Source organism: Rhinolophus sinicus, linkage group LG18 (assembly GCF_036562045.2).
Source record: "Rhinolophus sinicus isolate RSC01 linkage group LG18, ASM3656204v1, whole genome shotgun sequence".
Classification (NCBI taxonomy): Eukaryota; Metazoa; Chordata; class Mammalia; order Chiroptera; family Rhinolophidae; genus Rhinolophus; species Rhinolophus sinicus.
In genome coordinates, this window is record NC_133767.1 from 824676 (window position 1) to 847935 (window position 23260).

The following is a 23260-nucleotide window of genomic DNA, read 5'->3' on the forward strand; positions in this document are numbered from 1 at the left end:
GGGAGCCCTGAATGAGTCACGGCACCTATCACGCACCCACCGCAATCACACAAATGTCCCCTCCCTGGGGTGGGGAGGCCCGTGGGCTTCTGCACAGACGTGCAGCTGGGGTGGCTCTCCCTCCCACAAGGCTCTGGATAAACCCCAGAACCAAGAGATCTGGAACGTGCTCTCAAGCTGTGAACCAGGAAAGTCGCCTCACAGGACAAGCCTAACGCAGTGCTGGCCACACCGTGTGTCCCGGGAAAGCACCGGGAAACCTGGAGCGACAGCATCCAGCTCAGCAGCCACGCCATGTGGTCAGGGGCTGCGGGGCCCTCCCACCCTGCCTGGCGTTTGGAAGGAGCCGCCCGCGGACTGAGGCCCCAGGTCATAAACACTGCAGGTGGGCAGCAGGTGGCCTCAGGGGCACACACTGCAGTCCCAGCTGACGAGGGTTTGAGAAATCTCAAGCGAAGGTTTGTGCAGATGAATAAAGACTAGCCGGGGAGCTGTCACAGGCGTGGGGACAGAAACTGCAGTGGAAATGGAGCTGTTCTAATGTTTGTTTATCCACTGTCCCTGCAGCAAGAAGACCACACGCCTCAGCTGCCCTCTCTGTAACTGTCAGTAACCCCCTAACAGGAAACAGGCTCAGAGATGTGAGACAGTAGGTCTGGGTTATGCCCCCGAGCTGTTAGCCTCCATCTGTGCTGTCCCAAGGTCCCTCCTGCCCGAGGTCTGCCAAGGACCAGGTCGGGGGGCTCCGCCTCTAAAGGGGCACCGTCTGGGTCGTGCTACGTGGCTCTTCACGCCGAGGCGTCTGGCCCGTGGGGGCCTGCGCACGTGCTCTGCAGCGTCTCCTGCACCAACTCAGTGGCCTGACTCCACGCTCCTTACTTCAGTCACACTCTCATGAGCCCTGACTGCAGTGGAGCTTCTAAAGTGCTACGTAGACCCCTGGTCGCTACGGTAACAGAACATTCCAGCCAGTGCCGCTGCCCGTACCTGGTCCGTGCACCAGTACCAGAGGGACGGCATGGACATTCCGAACAGGATCCCGGGCCACGGGAGGTCAGAGGTCAGCGGGTCTCGGAAGATGTGGAAGGCGTCTTCGCGGGGCAGCCCGCAGCTGCTGTTTTCACTCCGGTTAGAGGCCAGAGCAGTGAAGTACTTCTCCGTCAGGCCTTCCAACCCGCCCACGGCAGCAAAACCTACACAGAAGAGGGAGCCCCAGTGAGACGATGGGGCTGCTGGAGCACAGCCAGCAAGGAAAGAGGTCCCTACCGGGAGAGGCGCTGCCACGCGGGGCCCCACTTACTGTAGCCCATCAGGGTCAGCGCGCCCACAAGCATGATCACAGTCTGGAGGGCGTCCGTGTAGATCACCGCAGCCAGGCCACCTGGTGGGGAGAGCAGGCAGGTGACGGCCGTTGCAAAGATGGCAGGAGTCGGGCTGGGCCACCCAGGAGCCCCCGCAGGTCGAGACCCACCCCTGGACGTTGCTCAGCGGTAGCTGCCCGCTAGGACGGCCGCAGTATCTCCTCCCTGCGCGGGAGCCCCTTCTGAGATGGGACTTTGCGGCTCCCTCTGTCGGTGACGTTGATTTATCTACCTCTCGAGGCGGGGCGAGGCCAAACTACTTTCTCTGACCAAGGGCGGGTGCTGTGCAGCCCCAAGGCCAGGCCTCCCAGGCCCCTCCAGTGTCTGTTCCTGCTCCCGTGTCTCCCTGAGGGCCCCCCTGCTTCTTTAAGGAACCCAGCCCAGGGGAGGAAGACGGCCCACGCATGGGGAAGCCCAGCTGGCAGCCTAGGCTAACACCAGCCGTGCGTATGAGGCCACCTTGCGCCAGCCAGCTGTTTGGGTGACGTGTAGCCACAGTTGAGCAGGACGGCCGCCAGGCCACCCACAGAATGAACTGTGGGGAACAAGAAACCACTGCAGCTGAGCCCCTGCACGGGCAGGGGGTTTGAACACAGCAGTTTCCAGGCGACGTCAGAGCAGGGCTGGGGCCCCAGTCCCCTTTATTTTCAACCCTGGAGACAGGATGAGAGCACCAGGTCGTTGGAGCCCTGACAGGGTCCCAAACAGGCCTAAGCTGGTTGCCCTCAGCGGATTCTCGTTGGTTTTGCCACCTAGAAAACTCTAATGAATTCTGATCTTTCCAGTGTCTTCCCTATTCCTCCCTCTTTCCTTCTTCCCCAAAGGGGTGCGGACACCTACCTGATATGAACATGTTCACTAGTGGGCACACGTGCACGTGGGGTGGGGTCCTGTGGCCCCTCCTCCCTCGCCAGGAAGAGGCCCCGCCCAATGGGGAGTGGCCTGGCCTGGGTTCCCCCTGCGCCACTGGGCAGCCTGAGGGTCGGAGACCCTGAAGGGGGCAGCGCTGAAACCACCATCATTTCTACTCTAATGTTTCTCACACACCAGCCACTATGTTTAGTATTTGAGTCAATCGTTCACCAAATACCTGCTTCTACGTGGCCGGGCTACAGAGGCCAACTAAGCACGTCCCCTGTCCTCACGGAGCTTACAGTCTAGTGGGGGACACACACCCCCAAACCAGGAAACACGGAGAGAAGTGGCAGCTGTGAGCAGCCCTTCCCTGTCTCTGGGCCCCAGGCACACGGCTCACTCAGTGCCGAGAACTTGGCGGAGACCTTCCAGCATCAGGCCGCTGCCTCTGTCGGACTTGGTCACCTGTCTGATGCAGTTGGGGTGCATTTGTAAATCCTCCCTCTTCCATAGGACAACAGCCCAGGGAAAGCGTATCCTCCGGGGGAATGGACAGAGGCTGAATGAACGAGTGGTCCTAACACCCTGGGACACCAGCAGATGGGCCAGGAAGACCTGTGGTGGCCCCAGCCCCTCCCACCTCTCCTGGCGTCACCTCACTCCGTCATACCTGTGATAGTATACAGGGCAGTGATGGCCAGCAGCCCCGTGGTGGCCAGGTACAGATCCAGGTGCAAAGACTGCTGAATGAAGATGGCGCCTGCATACATGTCCACCTGTGGGAACACGAGGGTGTTGGACACGTGAATGAATCAGTGAATGAATAGTGAATGAATGAGTGAATGGATGAGTGAGTGAATCAATGAATGGATGAATGAATGAATGAATGAGTGAATGAATGAGTGAGTGAATGAATGAAAGAACAGGCGTGTGCAGCGCAGGCTCCCTTAGCTTAGACTCAACCCCAGCTTAGATTCTGGCAAACACAAGAGAGTCATATATTGTCCTTTCTTCATCACCTCTTCCGGGGTCTCAGACGGGAGCCCTGTGGACGGTGACATTTGAGACCCGCTTCCCTGAGCTAATACAACGCCGCCTCCATGGTCCATGTCGGCCTCTGACACGCCAGCCTCCACACCCCCATCAAATCCCCTCACACACGCCCTCCTGCTCCCCGTGAAAGCTGTGCGCTGCCCCACTGCCCCCAAGACGTCTGAATAAAAGAGGTGGAGTCACAAGCCAGGCCCTTCCTGACCTGCCTGCCACTCGGCCTCATTTCCTTCCTTGCTTCCTGTTCCCAGTCCCCCAGGCGCTCTGAGTGCAACCTGTCCGCTGCCAGGTCAAGTTCACCCCGGCCCAGGCTTCTGCACGGCCCAGAACCTCTTTCTGGAATGCCACCCCCTTCCTCTCAGAAGGCTTCCTCACGGCACAGAGCCAGTTACTGTTTGGACTGATGAGCTCCTCTGCTTGTCACCCTCCCGCTGGACCAGAGACAGCTTCCGTGTGAGGCACGGCCCTTCCGAGGGGCAGCGGGGCCGGCTCAGTGGGTAACGGCTGGTCATGGCCCCAGCAAGGGCTCTCGGGAGCCCCAGTGACCGGCACCTGCCTGAGATGCCACCAAAGCAGCTTTGGCAGGAGGGGGCGAGGACTCCTTCCCCCCACCTCTCCGCCCGACCTCCTGCCCATGCCTCCCTCACCCCCATGGGCTCACGCATGGGCAGTGACTGCCCTGTGGGGAGGGGGCCTTACCGAGATCTTGGTGAAGATGTAGATAAACAGGTAGAGAACAGCCAGGGTGGTGGGGATTCTGTTGCCACCAAAGCGTTTCCTGAGATATTCCGGCATCGTGGTGACCTGGGGACAGAGTGACATCTTCCCACCCACCCGCCGACTGGGGCACGTGGCCTCAGACTCTGGCCCTCCCCACCCACCCTCCACACTCAGAAGCACAGGTGGTCTTCTTGGGTTCTCCACGTGAGACTCAAGGAGGGAGGAGGAAATGGGAGCACCGGGGAAGGACATGGTTTCACCGCGTGACTGTCGGTGGCCCCGTGCCAGCACCTAAAATCATCTCCAGCTTCTCCATCTGTCTGTGTTCCAAGCTCGGAGGGTTGCCCTGCTGTGACCCTTCAGCTAAATCACCACAAAAAGCAGGGGTTTCTATCACAAACCGCGCTGGCTGCACAGACGTCCCACCAGGCGACAGTGAATTACAGCAGGTCCCTCATGCCCGACGGTGGCTGGTCCGAAGCCTGTCACCCCCGTGGGTCACCCCGGGGACTGGGCCATGTTCCCGAGGACCATTATTTGGGTGGCACTTTCTTGGAGCTGGGCACGTCCTTTCCCCACCTCCTCACCCCATGGTACCCGCAACGTGGGGTTGAGACAACACCAGATCTAGACTCTGGGACCTCAAGCCAATAACCATTCTTCTGGCAGGAGCCAGATCTCAGATGGGGAAGGAGAGCGTAAGGGTGGTGCCTGCAGCCCCTTATCCAGGCTGCTGCTGCTGCTCTAACCCAGGAAGGAGAAAAACGGGGACCCGGCCGTGATGAGTGGTGAACCCTCCCTTCCAAGGTCAGAGTCGGGAGGCAGAAGAAGCTGGGAGGGGAGGCTGGACGCCCCGACAGTCACATGTGGCACAACAACAGTAAATTGTTCATGGGAGGACCTGGCAATCGAAAATACAGGGTGTTTAGTGTCAAACTGTTTCAACTTCCACGCATGTTTGAAATTTTTTTCATAATAAAATATTGGCCAAAAAGAAAGAAAGAACTTCAGGAATAAATGGACATTTTAAAATAGAATAAAGAACAAGCTTCTCTTTCCTCCTCCTCGTCCCAGAAGGGCCATCTGGGATTGGAACCCCAAGAATGTCTCGCCTCGACCCTCAGATCTGCTGCGAACGCAGCTGGCATGTCCCACAAGCACTGGTCTGAGCCCTGACACTCTCGGGGACCAACACACAGAGGCACCGGATCCCACCGAGTGCAGTGCACACTCCTGGCTGGTGTGACAGCTACTCAGAGAGCACGTGAGGTGTCAGCCCCTCCGATAAGGGGTGCATTGTCTCCGCTGTGAGTGGCAATGGCCCACTGGCCTCATTTGGGGGCTGGACCCCCGCCAGCGGCTGGCTGCCTGCATCTCGTCCTAGAGAGAAGCACGGCCTCCACTCACAGGATGTTTCTGATGAACAGGCGGCAGCAGTGCTGGGATAGAGAAATCTAACTCTGGGGGGTGTGACACTGGCACAGGGCCTGGCGGCCGTGGTGGTGAAGCAGCCGGGAAGGCAATATGCCAGCAAGCGAGGCTGAGAGAGACAGACAGACAGACAGACACACACACACAGACAGACAGTGACTGGTGGGCCTCACGGGAGGGGGTAGCCAGCCCCAGGGCGCTGTGTGAAAGCCAGCAGGAAAGGAGGAGTGGCAGCTGTGCTGGGAGGTGACACCCTCATTCCTGAGCCCCCCCCCCCTGCAAGTGGGGCGGCCAGGGGGGGCAGCACCTGTGCGAAGTCCCCACCTCAGCCATTGTCACACTCCCATCCTCCCCTCAGGTAAAACCCCTCCCTCTTCCTGGGAAACACGCCCCACTCCCTCAGCCCTGCCCAGCATTCTTCACCAGCTTCCTCCCCTTCTAGAATTTTCCACCGTGTGCAAGCGGCTTCAGGGACAGCGCTGAGAGCCCACAGGCAACACCTTAGTTTTTCAGCCCCAACAGCAGGTGGGCGTCCCCTTCAGCCACCTGTTTCTCTGAACAACACGGGAACCTCGTCACCTGCAGGCCCCCAATCACCTCCGATACCCAACTTTTCAGCAGCGCAGCTCTCCCATTTGCTAACTCTGGTGCCCCTGCTGAAGGACCGTCCCTTGTTGGTGCCAGGTCTGGTGTGAGCTTATTCCGCATCTCACTTCCTTTGTGCGCCCGATACTGGGTCATTTCAACAAAGTCTTACTGTGCATCTACGAGGTGCCAGGCGCTTCTCCAGACCAGTCGTCCAGAGCACGACGAGCTGGTTCCGTCCCCTAGAGCTCAGTCTGACAGGACAGACCCACGGCCACCCCAGTGCAGTGACTCTCCACCCCGAAGACTGAACCTTCACTGGGAACACATGGCAATGTCCAGAGATATCCTGGCTGCCAGTTTGAGGGGCGCTGCTGGCATCCAGTGGGCAGAGGCTGGGGACATACGCCCCAGACCATCACGCACAAAACAAAGAACGTCTGGCCCAGCACGTCACTGCTGCAGAGGCTGAGAACCCTGGTCTAGCAGGAGAGACACAGTGCAAAGGGAGAGACATCTCAACTTCGTCACGACACAGACCAATGCAGATCCAGTGGAGGAGGTTCCCTAGTCAGGTCGGAAAGGGCTCCTGCAGGACTGGTGGCTTCGAGGAGGACTTGGGGGGTCAACAGGGCTTAACAGCAGCACCGAGGGCAAGGGAAGGTTTGCAGCAGGCGGGAAAACATCACCTGGCCTGGCTGCGGAGCCCTGAGCCTGGCGAGGTGGGGCTCATCTCCCTGGGGTGGGGCTGCCGGGAGCTGGCACGCAGCTGAATTGGTGCTTCTCCAGTGAGTGAATGAATGAATGAGCTGACAGAGGGACTTGGTGGAGGGAGATGGGGGGGAGGCCAGGAAGTCTAGTCTGCTCCCCATATTCATGAGTAAGACTGGCCTGTAATTCTCTTGCGGGGCGGTATCAGCATTACCCTATTCTCAAAACATGGTTGACAAAAGTCCGCGCTAGGTGGCTAACGGACTTCCACGTGACACGTTCCAGAAGAGAACATAGGGGAGTATCTTTTTGACCTTGGAGCAGAACATCTGAAATAGACTTACGTCGAGACAGTACAGGTGACTGAGAGCTGGCCGTAAGATCAGAAACGATTTTTAAAACTACTTTTTCAAAAAGACTAAAGCAGCATGATTTGGTAACAAAAAGTATGATATTTCACATCAGCCAGAAATAACTATTACCGTTTTGCACGCAAAAGGAGAAAAAAACGATTACTGAATGCTATATACATGTAGTTAAAAGCAGTACCACGTTATGTGTTAGGCAGCAAAGAGAGAACGTGAGTTTTATCACAGAAAGAACGTTTCTGAGCCCAGTCCTTCCAGACTCTGAAAGTCCCGGGTGCATCTCTGATGTGTCACCAGTGGGGACCGCTAGGGACAAGGTCCTAACTCTCCCTGGCACATCGTCCCTCTCCATGCTGGGACCGCTGAGGGGCTGAGGGTGGAGGGGGGCAGGGGAAGAGCGCCGCGGGGACTCACCTGCCCCGCAATGTAAATGGGGAGGAAGATCCAGGCCAGGATCAGCACGGAAAACAAACCCTGCAGGAGAGACGCAGTCAGGACCCGGCCCCGCCCACGGCCCCGCCCACGGCCCCGCCCACGGCCCCGCCCACGGCCCCGCCCACGGCCCGCCCAAGGCCCCCCAACACCAGGGCTCCGAGAGCGGTAGGTGCTCCAGGTAACCCGCCAGCCAGGCCTCTGCTTCCATCTCCTACTTCCTACTTGCAGAGCGGCCCACCGCCCTGGGCCATCGTGTGTCCATGTTTAAATGGGAGAAGGGATGGAGGAGGGACCAGTGACAATAGAAGCGTCTCTGACACTCCTAGCTCAGTGTCTCCTAAACCTTGCGCCATTCCCGTGACCAGGTGTCCCCGTGTGTGTGTGTGTGTGTGTGTGTGAGGGGGGCAGTGGTTAGTACAAGGCTGCGAGGCCGGTGGGGCAGGCAGCGCTGACCAGTAGCTGGTGACACCGGGAGAGTGCATTTTCTCACTGTGAAATGGGCGTGGCAGAGCTGCCCTGGGTCGTTTGCAAGGACACAGTGACAGGAAGCTCAGGGAGCACTCCCTGTGCCCTAGCCCTCCTCTGCCCCTTTACAGGCATCATTTCCTTTAAACCTCGCAGTGATTCCAGGGTGCAAGAAATGCTATTATCCCTACTTTACACATGTGGCTCAGAGAGGGCAAGCCACTGGCCCATGGTCACACAGCTCGTTCTAGTCGGCAGTGGAGCCCCGTCATGTTATAACGTATGTGACGTACTTAAGTCTGCCACAGAGTAAACACTAAAACGTCAGTTACCACGAAGATAAGCCCATCCCCTTCCCCTCTGAAAACTGTTATCCTGAATGACCCCTGCTACGCGGGACAGCTGCCCCATCTCTTGGGTATCTGCTGGGTGGCCAAAAGGTCAGAACCACTGTAATCTTTGTGACACCAGTTGGCATCTAAAATGCAGAATGCCCTCCAGTCCCCTCACACCTTCTAGCTTCTGCACCCAGCAGGGGGCAGTCTGAGTCCTGTTCCCCACACCTCTGCTTGCTGGGGTCCTGGCCATGCAAGTCAAACTGATTTGTGCTGACTGGGGGTGCCCTGGCGCTGCCTGTTTGATTTTTCAGAAAGTGCCACTCCAGGCACTCACACAGCTGTCTCCTAGGCTCTGCCCGCCACAGAGAGGGTGACCCGGCCAAACACTCACAATAAACTCGTAAGCAGCTACAGAAATGCCCGCGGCAGCACCCGACCCTGCCAGGCCAACGAAATGTCCGCTTCCAATGTTGCTGGCAAACAAGGATGCGCCTACCTGTGGGGAGACAGACAGGTCATATGTTGGAGCCAAGGTCCGGGGTGCGGCCTCCTCACCCCCAGTTCTTCCCGTGCTCCGAAGGGATGAAGAAAAAAGGAGACATGGAGAAGACAGAGCTATTCCTAGCCTATCCGGCACATTTTTCAAATTAGAAAAAGACTCTCCTTCCCCAAGACTCTCACTTCCACTGGTCAGAAATCAGCACAATAAACAGGCATATCCAAGATGCCTAAAATGTCAATTGTGTCCCCTAGGATTGTGCAGTGCACAACGTGAACAACTGTATGCGGCATCCCTGGAGGGAAGGATCACAGGTGCTGCAGAAAGTGCTTCATGAGGAGGAGAATCAGGGGGCCTGTAGTATTTGAGGAGATCATTAGTAAAACTATTATCCCCAACCACCTACCCAGGGTCCATGAAGTAGAGGCCGATGTCCACGTGTGCTATGTGCATGCACGCATGTGTGTGTGTGTGTGTGTGTGTGTGTCAATGCCTGTAGACCCACTTGAAAATAAAATAGTGTAATGGCCTCCACTTTGGCTCTAGCCCCTCGCATTTCTCATCGTATGCCTCAGGGGAGGGTGCCCCCCACCCCAGCCCAGACTTGGAGTGTGTGACCCAGGCTTGAGCCCGTCAGCGCATCAAACTCCCCTGGCCACGGGGGTTGGCACTGGGACGGGCATGGGACATCCTCAGAGATGACATGTTTTCCAGGGATACTGCCCTGGAGGCAGGTGGTCTTTCCATGCTGAGCTGCAACTTGAGAGGATGCAAGGTCTGAAGCATCTTTTTGATATGACGTTGAGCCTATTTGGGAAAAGCTCCCATCCACAAGAAGAGATGGATGGATGGATGGATGGATGGATGGATGATGGATGGAAATAGAAAGAATAAACAGAGGGGAAGACCAGGCCTAATAATATAATTTGAGTCCATGTGCTCAGCCATACCTAAAACCAGCTCAGCTCTAGATTTTTCCCTTAGGTGAGCAGATGAATTCTCTTTTTGATGAAATACGTTTGAGTCGGAGCTAAGCCTTCTCTAATTGAGACTGTGACGTCCACACAACATGCAACGAAAGAGTCCTGAGACCACAAACGCTAGACGGCACATCAGCAGTTGGAAATTCTTTGAGAAACGACTTGAGTCGAGCCAGAGACCACTTACCGGCCACCACATCATGTCCCCTCCAGCCAAGAAGTAGCCTTTCACTGTGTCTCGCTTGGTCTTCACCGTGGACTGAAACAAAGCAGAAGGGTGAGTGAAGGGAAACAATACTATTAAGAAGCAGAGGCATCCCAAGAGGGCCTCGGCCACAGAATCTAAAGTGGGAGACCAGCAGGCCAGATTTGGACATCAACTATGTTTTGTCTGATTTGTAGTTTGTCAGAAGCTCTGTGACGTCCCAGCTGCAGCCCAGTGGTGTCACGGCTGTAAGAAGCCAGGCAACAGCATGGTGGGCTCATGAACCTGGCTCGCCCCAACCGGCCACATCCCCCACAATGGTGGTGGTAGTGCCCTGAGACCAGGCAACCTGGACACAGCGGGGACACCCACCACCTCTGTCACCCAGGCAGTGACTCCCACGACCACAGTGACACGCCCCCCCTCTGCCTCTACCTTGACCCAAAGGCACAAGAAGCGCAGGTAAAACCAAAACTTGCATTAGAGCACCATCTGCTGGAAAACAAAAGAAAGACCTCTAATTGTCAAGCCGCTGAACTGTTAAAATCAAAAGGTACTTGAACAAGAAAAGTGTCCACTACGTCAAGTGCACCGGCAGAGGAACAACCAAGGTAACACAGTAACACAGAGAGAAAATGACACTTCTCCAGAAACCAAACCCAAAGTCACGGAAGATTGTGATCTATGCAATAGAGAATTCAAAAGAGCAGTCATGAGGAATTCAACAAGATACGAGAAAACTCAGAAAAGTAGTTCAGGAATGAAATTAATCAGTGGAAGACTACTTTACCAAAGAGACTGAAAGTGAAAAAGAACCAAACACAAATTGTGGAGAACTCAATACATGAGCTGAAGAATGCATTAGAAAGCAATTAGAGCAGACTACATGGAAGAGAGAATTGGTGAGCTCAAAGACGGAAATCTAGAAATGATTCACGTGGAAGAAGAGAGATAACTAAGCATTTTTTAAAAAAATAAAAGACCCCTATGAGAACTATCTGACTCAATTAAAGAAAGAATTCTCAAGGCAGCCAGGAAGGAAAAGACGGTAACTTACAAAGGAAACCCATCCGGTTATCACCAGATTTCTCAGCAGAAACCCTACAGGCCAGGAGAGAGTGGAATGACATATTCAAAATATTGAAAGATGGAAGCCACAAGCCAAGAATAATATATCCATATAAGGCGAAGTTATCCTTAGATACAAAGGAGAAATAAAGTTTCCCAGACAAACAAAAGCTGAGGGGATTTATCACCACAAGACCTGCATTATATGAAAATGTTGACAGGGGTTCTTCTATGGGAAACAAAAGGACGAAAGTACACACAACTTGAAGTGAACAGATAGAAGCAGAAAATTGCAACTCCGTTTCAGAAGAGGGTGTGTAAGGGGGAAAAGCATCCCGCAGCTGTACAGTGGGCACGGTCACAGCACCTTCTGCACACGGACCTGTGCCAATTCCATGAGGTAACGTCAGTGCACGCACCCAACACAGCAGTGACCGTCTGCACTGCCGAGGTTCTGGGCACCGCAGGCCCTGAGCGGCTGTGTTCCCCTCCCCGCCTCCCCGGCCTGGCTTACCCAGAGTCCCACGGCCAGGACAAAGAGGAAGTAGAGAACCAGCACGGTGATGTCACCTGCCTCCAGGCTTCTCTGGGGAAATGCGTCCAGGGGGTCCGAGAGCGTGGGCGGAGGGCTGCTGGGGCCGCTGTCCATGGTGCTGAGCGACTCGGGCCTGTGGAGGGGGAGAGTGTGTCAGGTGCCAGACCACCCTTCTCACCGTCTCCGAGGCACCTCCTTGGGACAGCTGAGCAAGATGACGCACGGGAGGGGTGTGTGAAGGAGACAGACCTGAGGGTAGAGTCCTCCACCCAGCCGTTCATTCCTCTGTTCAACAAATATTTACAGGGAAGTTATGCCAAACCCACAGCGGCTTTTTACCAATTCACTCCCTCATCTGGCAAAACCTAAAGAAGAATAAGCACGGAAATGGCACAGATGGTTTCACCACCTTCTTCCACGTACTAAGCACACGTCCAGGCATGAGAGACCAGCAGGACACCTGTCTCTGTGCCCCTGGTACCTCACAGCTGGGTGCAGGCAAGCCAAGGATTTCGTGGGAGGCTCGGCCGCATATAGTGAATAAACGCCTACATAACACCTACTACACGCCAGGCGTCATTCCAAGGCTTTACAAACCTGCAAAGCAGGAACTATTCTTATTAACTCCAGTTTGCAGACGGCAAAATTGAGGCCCAGAGACGCTAGGTAACTTGCCCAAGGTAAACAGAGCTGGGAGCTGAAAGCAAACCATTTTGCTCCAGAACCCACGTTTGGAACCACTGTGCTAAGCTGTGCTCAGTGGGATTCCTGTGGGGGTACCATCATGTCCCCCCTCAATGACGTTTACGCTCTTATCCCCGGAACCTCAATATGAACTGACATGGAAAAGGACATTTAAATTGGCAGACGGAATTAAGACTGCCAGTCAGCTGTCCGTAAAACAGGACACTGTCCTAGATCACCTGGGTCACCTCAGGACGCCTTTACAGGGGTCCTTAGACATGGACAGGAAATCAGACTGTGTAAGGACGCAGATGGAGGGACAGAGCCACGAGCCAAGGATTGTAGGTGGCATCTAGAAACTAGAAAAAGCAACAGATTCTCCCCTGGAAGCTCCAGGAGGAATTCAGCCCTGGGGTCACCCAGCCCAGGGAGACCCATTGAAAACGTATGACTTTCAGAGCTGCAGTACCCTGGTCTGTACCCGCTAGATGCCCCTCAGCTGTGACAGCCACCAACGTCCCCTGAGCTGAGAGCCCAGGGGCCTACAAGCAGCTGGATGTTCCCTTAGAGACGACGCCTCAGTGGGCGCTCAGTGAGCTCGCGTTCCCTTCCCACGCCCAGGACAGCTCTGAACTTGTCTCCCTGACCTTGGGCCTTGCTCTTGTTCTGTTGGGAGGATGCTCACAGCTTGTCAGACCTGGGACGTGGTGGCCGTCTGAGCCACAGCATTTGTGGTGAGGACAGAAAGGAGAGAGGGGGCAGGAGGGAAGACAAACTTGCCAGTACCGGGCACGCCGGGCTGCAGGCCAGGAGCCCCGATTCCAGCCCAGACCTCCCCGCCCCCGAGCCTCTGTCATCTGTAAAATGGGATGATACAAATCCCCTCAAGGCCAGCTAACGGAACCGGAACCGGAGAGCTCACAGGGAGGAGGGGAAGGGCGGGCAGACGCTGGAGCTCCGGTGCTTTCTGGGCCGTAACTGGGAGAGGCAGGCTCTGAGGCTTGTGGGGAGGGGGCTGGAGGGTCTCGAGGATCACGCCTCTCAGGTAGGTATGATCTTACTGCTCTTCACGAGCGAGGAGGCGTGGCCACGCCTGCCGAGGGGCAGAGCTGAGACTCGGACCCCGGTCTGCCTGACTTCAGAGGCTGCATTTTCAACCGCTTCAACGTGCTGCTTCCAAAACAGGGGACGTGAGGGACGAGCAGGACAAGGGGTGTGGGAAGCAGCTTAAAGTGGAGGCTGATGTTGAATTGGGGCACGGGGTAGATTGTTCCAGAACCCAGCAGGTCTGAAAGGAAGGAAGGGGTGGAAGGAGGGAGGAGGGCAGCGGGCGACGGGCGAGCCAGCCCTGCCCTGTCCCCAGCCCCACCAGCTGCCCCTTCCAGGCCTCTGCCTGCCAGGCACCGAGAGGGGTGGGGGCAGATAAACAACGTATTTGTCACCCTGCTGGGCCGGCCGGCTGGCACCAGCTCTTCCTGGGTCCAAAGGGGGGGCCTGGAGGGACTGGCCGTGTCTCCACGGTGGGCCCAGGAGCTCGGCCCAGTGAAGCCACAGCCAAAGCTCACAGGTGCCCCTCGTTCAGCAAATCTCTGGGCACCACTTACCGACGTGCCAGGCATGGAGCTCACGTCACACTTGTCCCCCTTTCTCATCCTCACCTGCCGGTGAGGCAACCTCACACCTCCATTCCACAGGCAGGAAACGAGGCACGAAGCTCGCGGCATTGTCCAGTACGGCTGGTCCACCTTCCTCCCCTCCCTTCCTCCTCCTCTCCTCTCTCTTTCTCTCCTCTGCTTCACTCCTTCCCTCCCTTTCTCTGTTTCTTTTCCATAAGCACCTATTAGGCACCAGCTGTGCACCGGGCTCAGTACTGGGCACGGAGGACAAAGTGGTGAGCGGAGCGGCCCCGGCCCCCACCCTCGTGGGCACACTGTGTGAGTCCAGAGCCACTCTGTGAAACGACCCCCAGCGCCCTGAGCCCTGGCGCTGCCCCAGGAGCCCCGCTTGGCCTCCTGCGAGGGGCCGACCCTGGATGGGAGGGCAGGGAGCCGTGCAGAGCCTTATAACAATGGTCTTGTTTGCAAGAGTGCCCTGCCCTGGGTCCAGCAACGAGCAGCCAAGAACAAAAGGCAGCCCAGCGGCCTGGCCGTCACCCACTTCCGTTCACAGATGTGGGAATTTTCCACGGCCAGGGTGAGGGACAGACTGGGGACCACGTGGCAGGAGGGCTGGGCACTGTGACAGCTTTCACGCCCACGTGTGCGTCTGCTGCGGGGGGGTGGGGGGAGGAAGGGGAGCAATGTTATTCTTTATAACTTTTGTGCATCTGAAACATTTCATAATGAAAGAAAAAGAAACTAAGAGAACAAGATTGATGGCATAACACCATCCATGTGTGTTCAACACATTCAAACCTATAAAACTGCAAGTACTTGGCTAGGACGCAGGCACAGCTGCCAATGACGACAAACAAATCAGCGGGGACAAAGAATGGGACAGACCCAGAGATGGGGACAGAGAACCTGGGCAAGGGGCCCGCACTGACCACAGGTGACAGTGAGCATCGAGTGAGCAGGTTTATCTACAGGCAGCACGTCCTCCTCCGAGCAGCTGTGTGGTGATGGGCGTGGGGACGGCAGGACCGCACCAACCAGTTCAAATGCCATCACCACCTCTTACCACATTCATGATCTTGGACAACTAAGCTGTCTGAGGACCCGTCTATGAAATGGGGACAATCGTCAGACGTGTGTCCCAGGTTTGGGAAACGCATTGAGCACGTTCATTATGTATCGTGGTCAGTTCCAGAACCTTGATCCTCTAAAACCATTAAAAAACAACCATGAAAACCATGAAAAAAAACAAAAAGCACAGGGCGTAGACTTTGTGGTCGGGCGATGCTGGCCCCCCCTCCGTGTGCGCAGCTCACAGAAAGCACACAGCACCCCTAGGTCGGGTCTGACGAACCCCACTGAACAGTCATGGAGAGCAAAGCCCAAGGTCACACCGCTAGTCAATGACTGACCCAGGGCTCCACCCAGACCTGACCTGCGAGCTCCTCACCCCTGCCTGTCACATGGACCCTTGGCAGGGAAATTGCAGGGCACCTCCCAGGTGGCCCCGCTCACGCCCTTTCTGGCCACTCCTCTGTGGTACCTGCTGTGGAGGTAGCTGCCCCCGCCACAGCCACCAGCCTGGCTTTTGACCGGCTCTCGTCTGGGATGGCCAGAGCAGCTGCCAGTGGTGGGAGGGGTCCAGTGTGTGAGGCAGAGCGGGCAGCGGGGCCCAGAGCCACAGGGAGGGGCCGGACGACCACATGTGGCCGGTCCCCCAGCTGATGCTATGGGGCTTGTTACGGGCAGGGCTCTAGAAAAAGGCCAAGAGGGCAGATTCCGGGGCACTTTGGCGGAAGCAGAGGCCAGGCCGTCCGCAGCCAGTAGGAAGAGCCCCAGCTCCGCTATTTAGGAAAGAAACCCCCGGCAGGGCCGGGCGGGCAGCTTCCCCCAAACAGCCCACGGAGGCTACCACATGACGCCCAGGGCACCCAGGGCCTTTCTCCTGGACCCGCCTTGTCCCTTCAGCGATCACCTGGGCTCACGATGCCTGCAGAGAACAGACGTCACAAACACCAGGCTTGTCCGTCCACACGCCGACAGGCATTGCTTGGGGGGCCGAGCAGCATCTGCCCGACAGGTGACGGCAGCCACCCTGCCGCTCACGCCAGAAATGCAGGGCTCGCCCTCGGGTCGTCCACTCACTCTGGGCGGCGTCTGTGCCCAAGCCCCAGGTGCCACGGCCACACACATGCCACATGTCTCAACTGCCAGAATCTCCCGACCCCTGACCCCACCCTAGGCGACTTCCTGCAGCAGCAACCTCCACCCTGCCTCCCGACTCCACTGCTGCTTCCTTCCAGCGGCACTGGGTCCCGGCCTGGACGCCGGGAGAGCTCTGGCCATGAATCCGAGCAGACCCCTCTCCTGCCCGCAGCTTCCTCAAGGCACAGCCTCCTCTCACACGGGCCTTTCTATCCTGTGAACATGATTTCTGGCCTCAGGGTCTTGGCCATTCTGTTCCCTCTGCCTGAAATGCTCTTCCCTACACTCTTGCTTGACCAACTCCTCCTCGTCCCTCCGACGTCACCCTCCTGTCACATCCCCAAGGGAGCCTTGTCTTGGCCTCAGCCTAAATTGGGTCCTTAAGTTATCTGTCATCAGAGCAAACATGACGTCTCGCCACGGCTGAATCAAGCATGACAGCGGTTTGTGTGCCTCCCGCTGCTGCCATTACTGTCCCCAATGCACTGGACGCGAGGGCGAGGACCACTGTGTCTCATTCACACTGTGTCCCCAAAGCAGTGTTAAAAAAGAGAAACAACATGGGGCCAAAATCAGTCACTTTTGCTCAGCTGAGTCACCAAGCCTGATTGCAGCTTCAGCCCCTCCCAGGGGGGGAATTTTAAAGCAATCGTTCTGGAATGGCCTGCTCAGCACTCATGAGGTGTGAGGTCTGAGGTGTCTGCCTGATGAGACCCTCTGCCTCCCCTAAGGGACTGTGACCTTCCTGAACTAACCCCCTCAGTTCACCTCTCAGCCCCACCCTCTTTCTGCCTATGGAAACCTCCCGGTGACACATCGCTTCATAGAGACAATGAGACCTCAGGCGGCCTTGGTTGAATTCTGTTCTGTCACCAGAGCACCCAGTAAACACTTGTGCACCAAGCTCTGTGGGACTTCTGCGCCTTTGCCATATACCCTGCACACTGTGACCCCCTCAAAGTCCCATCCCCAGGATGCCCTTGGGGGCGCCCTGTCCCAGCCGCTGCCCCAGACGTGGTGGGTCAGCACACGGCCCGGGAGCCGGGCCGCAGCCCTGCCACTCACCGTCTGCGGACCGTGGGCAAGTCTCGGAGCAGCGCACAGGCCTTGTGTGTGAATGCGGTGGCTGTGCCAGCTGGACGTGCCCACGGGGAACAGCGAAGGGGCCTGCCTGCCTCGTAGGTGACAGCAGCTGTGGCCAACGCTACAGCCCTGTAATGTTTTACTGTTCACAGACAATTTCACCTGCTTTATCTCTACATCTGTGGGCCGGGCTGGACTGAGGGTCACCTCTCCCAGTGACAGATAAGGAAGAGCTGAGGCTGGGCTCGCCCCTCCAAACACACCCCTGTCCCTCCTGGGCCCCACCCCCTGCCCGGGCTCACAGCTGGAGCCTTTGCTGCCAGCACAGGTCCTGCCCTGGCCAGGTTCCCCAGTTTGGAGAGTGAGCGTTGGAAGGGCAGTCTTACCTTCTTCTGGATGCAGAGCCACCTGTCCTGGAGCCTGCTGTGCTTCTGAGGCAGGAGAGGCACAGACAGCTGAGGAAGAAGACCCTCGGGCTCCTGTCCCTTGCGGCCTGAGCCAGGGAGGACAGTGGTGGCCCTGCCTCCTCCACTGCCTGCTGATAGGACTTCTTGCAGGTCAAACTCCAAATTCCAGGCTGCAGCTGGGATTAGGAAAAGTGAGAATGATCTTTCCAGGGACAGAGGAGAGGCCAGGCCCAGCCCAAACTCTTGAACTTGAACTCAAGGCTGGCCCCTGAGCTCCACCCACGGCCTCTGCGGGGCCCTCACCTGATAGGGGGCCATGGCAGGGAGGGCTGGGGGAGCCACTGGGGCCCAGGGCCGTCCTGCTGCACTCACCCACTCTTCCACTGGCCGGCCTCCATGCTGGGGACGGGCGAGCTTGGGACAGCTGGAGGAAGGGGGAGGGGAGCTGCAGGCGAGGGCGGCAGAGGACAGGGGACGTCCCAGGAGAGCACAGCAGCAGCAGCGACAGTGACCACTCTCGGTCCAGCCCCTTTTCCGTGGGTCCCAGATGAACGCCAGGCACAGAGCAAGTGTCAGGGGTGACGGAGCCACAGCCAGGGGCCCACATGTGGCCACGGCCCCAGGACAGGCTGGGACAGAGGAAGGCTTTCATTGGATACTCAGGATTCTGAAAAGAGTTACTAGCACGTGCAAAACAAGAGACTGTGAACAAGCGTCTGGACACATCTCTTTCACAGAACGGGAGATGTGGCCACACCAGGCCACATGGCCACAGGACAGGCCCTGGCCATGGTCTCTGTTACTGGCACTGAGACACCACGGACGCGTCTCGGAAACTCTGGGCCCACAGAACGAAGCCAGACACCCCGAGTGCATGCCTGACAGCTCTTCTCTGTGACGTTCACAACAGGACAGAGGATTTAGGGTGACAGAACTCAGACCGGGGCCACGAGGGCACGTTTTGGGCGATGGAATGTCTGTGTCGTTACCACATTTTTTGTGGGAAACGAGTAAACTCGTCATATCGCCTCTAGTTGGAACCGGCAAAAATTTTGCCAAGTAAATAAATAGAGACCTCTTTTTAAACTAAAACACTGAAAGTTTCATAGAAAAATATCAAATAGATCGAAAGATATGAATATTTTACGGAAAGTCTAATTTTGGCGAGAAAATGTCAAAAAAGCCCCGCGTTACGACGCGATTTGGCGGGAAAATGCCCACTTACAAAGTTAACTGGGCGGCAATTACATGGCTGCACACGGTCATTCAAAGCCCCTGCAGTAAATGATTACGATTTGGACATTTCACTGTGTTACAAGACAAAATCCAACAGACTAAACGTGAAGGGTGATCCGAGGGGTTGTACCAAATGGGAAGTTTTTACGGGAAGAAAGAGGGTGGGGCCACAGAGCTGTGCACAAGAGAAAAGGCAGGGTAACTGCTGAGCAGGACACCATTTCTGAGCGACAAGAAGGAGAAGGGATTTTATCATGCAGATGGCCTCTTTTGTCTGTGGGGGGCATGGAGAGGGTTTACCTGACAGATGACCGCATGGTGCTTCACCAAAAGTTCCAGACTGGCTGCTTAGGACTCTGTTTCTGGGAGAGGCTGAAACTGTTAGATCAGGTGTTAAATCTAGGTTTGGTGGCGTGGGCTTTTAATCGTGCGTAACCCCATTTCAAGAGAAACCGGCAGACCCCAAATGGGGTCACACCTGTCGGGGCCGCGAGCCCAGTAGACGTAGTTCTGCTCTGAGGGTGGAGCCTGTGCTCCTTGGCTAACGGTCACCTCCCAGGAGCTCGTCCCAGCTTGGTGTGTCCCCCTGACGTTGTGGGTCCCACCGCTGCCAATGCCTCATTTTTCAAGAGACAGCCCAGAGTCTGGGCTTTTAGGTGAACGATCTTGTCTTAGAAGGTTTGGCAAGTAATTAGAAAGTAACAAAAATAGTTAAAACACTGTGTCAAGCGATGCAGGTGGCGGCAGCTTGTAACCCTGTGTGACACTGTGATTTACAATGAATACATTTGGTCTCTGTCCCTCTTTCTGTCACAGAGCTTGTGAAACCCTTGGAATTTCCTCAGTGACAAGTGTGACCAAGGTGCCTCACGCTGTTATAAAGTGACTTTTGGACTTCACCTAAGGATGGGGGCTGGTTGCCAGGGGAACCAACCATGTGCTCAGGGGTTGGAGCTTTAGTACCCCCCACCTCAACCCCCAGGGAGGGGAGAGGGGCTGGAGGTTGAACCAACCACCAATGGCTGATGATGTCATCAGCTGTGTCTGTGTAATGGCGCCTCCCTGAACCCAAGAGGACGGGGTACTGAGAGCTTCCGGGCAGGTGAATACGGGGGGATTTGGGGAGAGTGGCACCTGCAGAGGGCAGGGAAGCCCCGAGCCCCTTCCCCACCCCTCGCCCTGTGCTTCTCTTCCATCTGGCTGCTCCTGAGTTACATCCTTTCAAAATAAACCAGCGATCCAGTGAGTAAAATGTCTCTCTGGGTTCTGCGAGCCGCTCTAGCAAATGAACCAAACCCAAGGATGGGGTCATTGGAACCTCCAATCTCCAGCCACTCAATCAGGACAGGTGACAACCTGGACTTGTGATTGGCATCTGAAGTGGGGACAGTCCTGTGGGACTGAGCCCTCAAGCTGGGGGACCTGACACTACCCCCAGGCAGATGGGTCAGGATTGAGTGGCATCGTAGGGCCCCCAGGAAGTGTCGGAGAATTGCTTGGGGGTGTCAGAATTGGTCCCTGAAGCATACTGTGTCCCCAAGTCACACCCCACCTAGTCTGGGGTCCGAGCTGAGCTATACGGGAGGTGGTGTTACTATTCCCTGAATTTCTAGTCTTTTAGAAACACCCTCACCCACCCATACACGTACCCCACAATGTAGCTGTTTATTGTAACAGCTGAAAAGAACAAACTTCACACCCGGACGACGTAGGTAAGCAGGCGGGGGTGGGACGAGAGCACAGTGGGGGGAGGAAAACAACAGACATTTTTTTGACCTAGTAACTGAGATGCAGGCACATCACACAGCCTCTCTGAGCATTTGGTTCCACCTGCAGGGGACAAGCGAGGACTCAGAGACTCTCAGGGAAGCACCTGGTCACCGTAGGCCCCTCCCTTCTCCCTACACCGAGCCCGAGTTACTGCCTTGAGTTGTCACTGAGAAGGTCAAGTTTTGTTTCTCCTTATGGTGGCTGCAGCCAGAAAGTCCGTGCCTTTTTTCTCCTTGTTTTTTTTTGGGGGTGGGGGTTGTTTGTTCCCCATTCCCAGAGTCACAGTCACATGCCTGGAGGGCCTTCCCCCGCGGCAGCCTCAGGATGCAGTGGGGTGAAGAGCCGGGTGGGGGGCAGGCAGACCCCGTCTGGATCCCACTCGTCTGTACCCCACTGGGCGTTCTCGTGTGACTCACAGGCTCCGAGCCCAGATTTTCTCATGTGAAAAAGGGGGTGTCGCAGTCACGGCACTGAGTAATTTCATCAGGAAGGCTCAGGGAGATGACCCCTGTAACGGTCCTCAGAACCCTAAGATGCTGTTTTCCTTTTGTGCTCATTATTTCACGAATGTCCAGTGGAATTTTCCAGAGGCCACAGGACATGAAACGTCACAATGGAGTACATGCAGAGGCAGATGTCACGGTCCTCCGTCTTCTATTAAACCAGACATTAAAGAGGTTTGCAAATCTGTAGGACAATGCCACTCACTCCTCTCACTACATTTGTTGGGAAATAAGGTTGTGGTTTTTTCATAAAAATGTTTATTTAACATGCAAGGGGTCAGTTACTGTTCTTTTAAAATGAATTGATAAGTATTGTTAATTGTTTCTTCGTTGAAATGTCTAATTTGGGAAATACCCACATCAATGGAATGAAGGGGGGCCTTCCTTGCATTGGGGTCCCGACAACAAGCTGGGGAACAGCTGCACTGGCACAAACGTGCTGCGAGCCTGTCTGTCTGGGGAAGGTCCCACGCAGGTTGTGAGTGTGCGCGAAGCCATGCAGCGCGTGAGAAGCTGGGTCCTGGGGGACGCGGCCTCCCGGGAAAAGCCCCTGGGCAGCAGGTGTGCAGTGGGTGGTTAATGAGTGAACCAGGGCTCCAATTCCATTAATCGCTAAACACTTTAACAGCAGGTTGTCCGTGACGGAGAGGGTGAAGTTTGGAGTGTGATTTCCACCAACTTGAAGATTATTTGAGTGGAACGGGGTGCTGGGAAAGCCACCTTGACCCAAGCTGCCACCAGCACGCGTCTGGGCCACCGGAGGCTTCTCACCAGGGCCCACTGTCCCCGGCATGTGGGGTCCCAGCAGGAGCAGGGCCGTGGGTGCCTGGGCTGTGCCCGTGGTGTCTGCTGACATCCTGGTTCCACTAACGTGGTGGCTCTCGCCAAGTCCCTTCCCGCTGTGTGCCTCCGTGTCCCCACCCATCAAACAGAGTTGTAAAGATCAAACTAGAGAACGAGCAGGGTGGGGACTGGCCAGCAGCATGTGCCCTGGTGCTTTCTGAGGATGCTGCCGGCCCCATGTGAGGCTGGGTGCAGCCAGCTCCTCCTTGGACATGTGCGGCTGTATCCAGGCGACTGCTGCCCTCTGGCTTCAGAGGGAGCACCAGGCCGTGAGTCCCCGCTCTCGCCCGTCTTCCCGCTGGTCAGATGGTGACCCCCAGACCGGCCTTGGAGGCCACGTGTGGGAGACAGTGATGTCAGCAGCCTGGAGTGACAGGCTACCCCTGAGGGACCCTCCCATGGCCTGAACCGTGAGACAGAAAGGACTTCCCTTAAGCCACGTCGTCACGGGGAGTCTCCTTACGTGGCACAGCCTTCCTAGAACATTCGTCAGAGCATCTTGACAAGCAGCGGGAAAGCTCTGCGGTCAGGACTCCCGTCTCAGCGCAGGAAACACACAGAGCACGTCCTTTCCCTCTGGCCTGCGGCTCAGACACACGCTTTCTGAAGACTTCGCGAAGTGTGACCCTGAGCGAGTCACGTCCCCTCACCGAACCTGCTTTGTCCTCTGTGAAGCCACCTCCCCACGGGTCAGGTCAGGCTCCAGGGAGCTTGTCCCAGAAAACCGCAGAGTTGCATTCTGTAAGCGCTAAAGAAATGTGCGCCCCTGTCTTAGTGACAATTTCAGTTCTTCTCGTAGAGACTATCCTGTCAGCTCAGCTGGCATGGCTTTGGGGAAGGGCCATCTCAGTTCTCAGTGACGCTGCGTCCAAGTGAGGGAGGGGCATGGGAGCGGTGTGGCCGCCATGGAAACAAGCGAGGAGAACTCGGGATCCAGGCCCCTGCGCAGGCGGGAACCAACCTCTGACGACTTTGACCAGCCTATTGAGACTAATAGCCGCAAAGGTGTGCAACCAAAACGTCATTCTTTTCTCAAAAGTCACCCCCGTTTTTCCCAAAGAGAGCCAAATTAAGACCAATTTGCTCGCAAAGTGAGGCTGCTTTCAATCAACTTGGCCTGATTATTTGCACAAGCCCAGCAAGAACAGCAACCAAGCACACAAGCTCTTGGAAATCGGCTTTGCTGAGATGTTTCCTAAGGAACCTTCAGACTGCACTTTCCAAGGCCTCTCATGGTAGAGAAAGCCAAGGACTTTCCATCAGACGCCACCGGCGATACCTTACAGGCTTGGGTGAGTTCCTCTCTTCTT

At 56.3% G+C, this 23260-nt stretch overlaps 1 protein-coding gene across 5 annotated transcripts in view; it reads right to left on the reverse strand.

Annotated features, from left to right (window-relative positions):
- Nucleotides 1-18229, reverse strand: part of SLC5A11 (solute carrier family 5 member 11) — a 32124-nt gene extending 13895 nt beyond the window's left edge. For 2 of the 5 annotated variants that reach the window (XM_074322883.1, XM_019750195.2), the window contains exons 1-10: nt 17902-18017; nt 17578-17774; nt 11586-11739; nt 9986-10057; nt 8711-8815; nt 7496-7555; nt 3966-4070; nt 2887-2992; nt 1301-1381; nt 988-1193 (exon numbers count right to left, since the gene is read on the reverse strand). In XM_074322883.1, coding sequence (XP_074178984.1) covers nt 988-1193; nt 1301-1381; nt 2887-2992; nt 3966-4070; nt 7496-7555; nt 8711-8815; nt 9986-10057; nt 11586-11739; nt 17578-17774; nt 17902-17916 — 1101 coding nt within the window. In that variant the 5' untranslated portion in view covers nt 17917-18017. Of the gene's footprint in view, nt 1-987; nt 1194-1300; nt 1382-2886; nt 2993-3965; nt 4071-7495; nt 7556-8710; nt 8816-9985; nt 10058-11585; nt 11740-17173; nt 17330-17577; nt 17775-17901 lie in introns of those variants that run through there. The other 3 variants (XM_019750194.2, XM_074322885.1, XM_074322884.1) reach the window with 3 other exon arrangements.
- Between the last annotated feature and the right edge of the window lie 5031 nt (nt 18230-23260).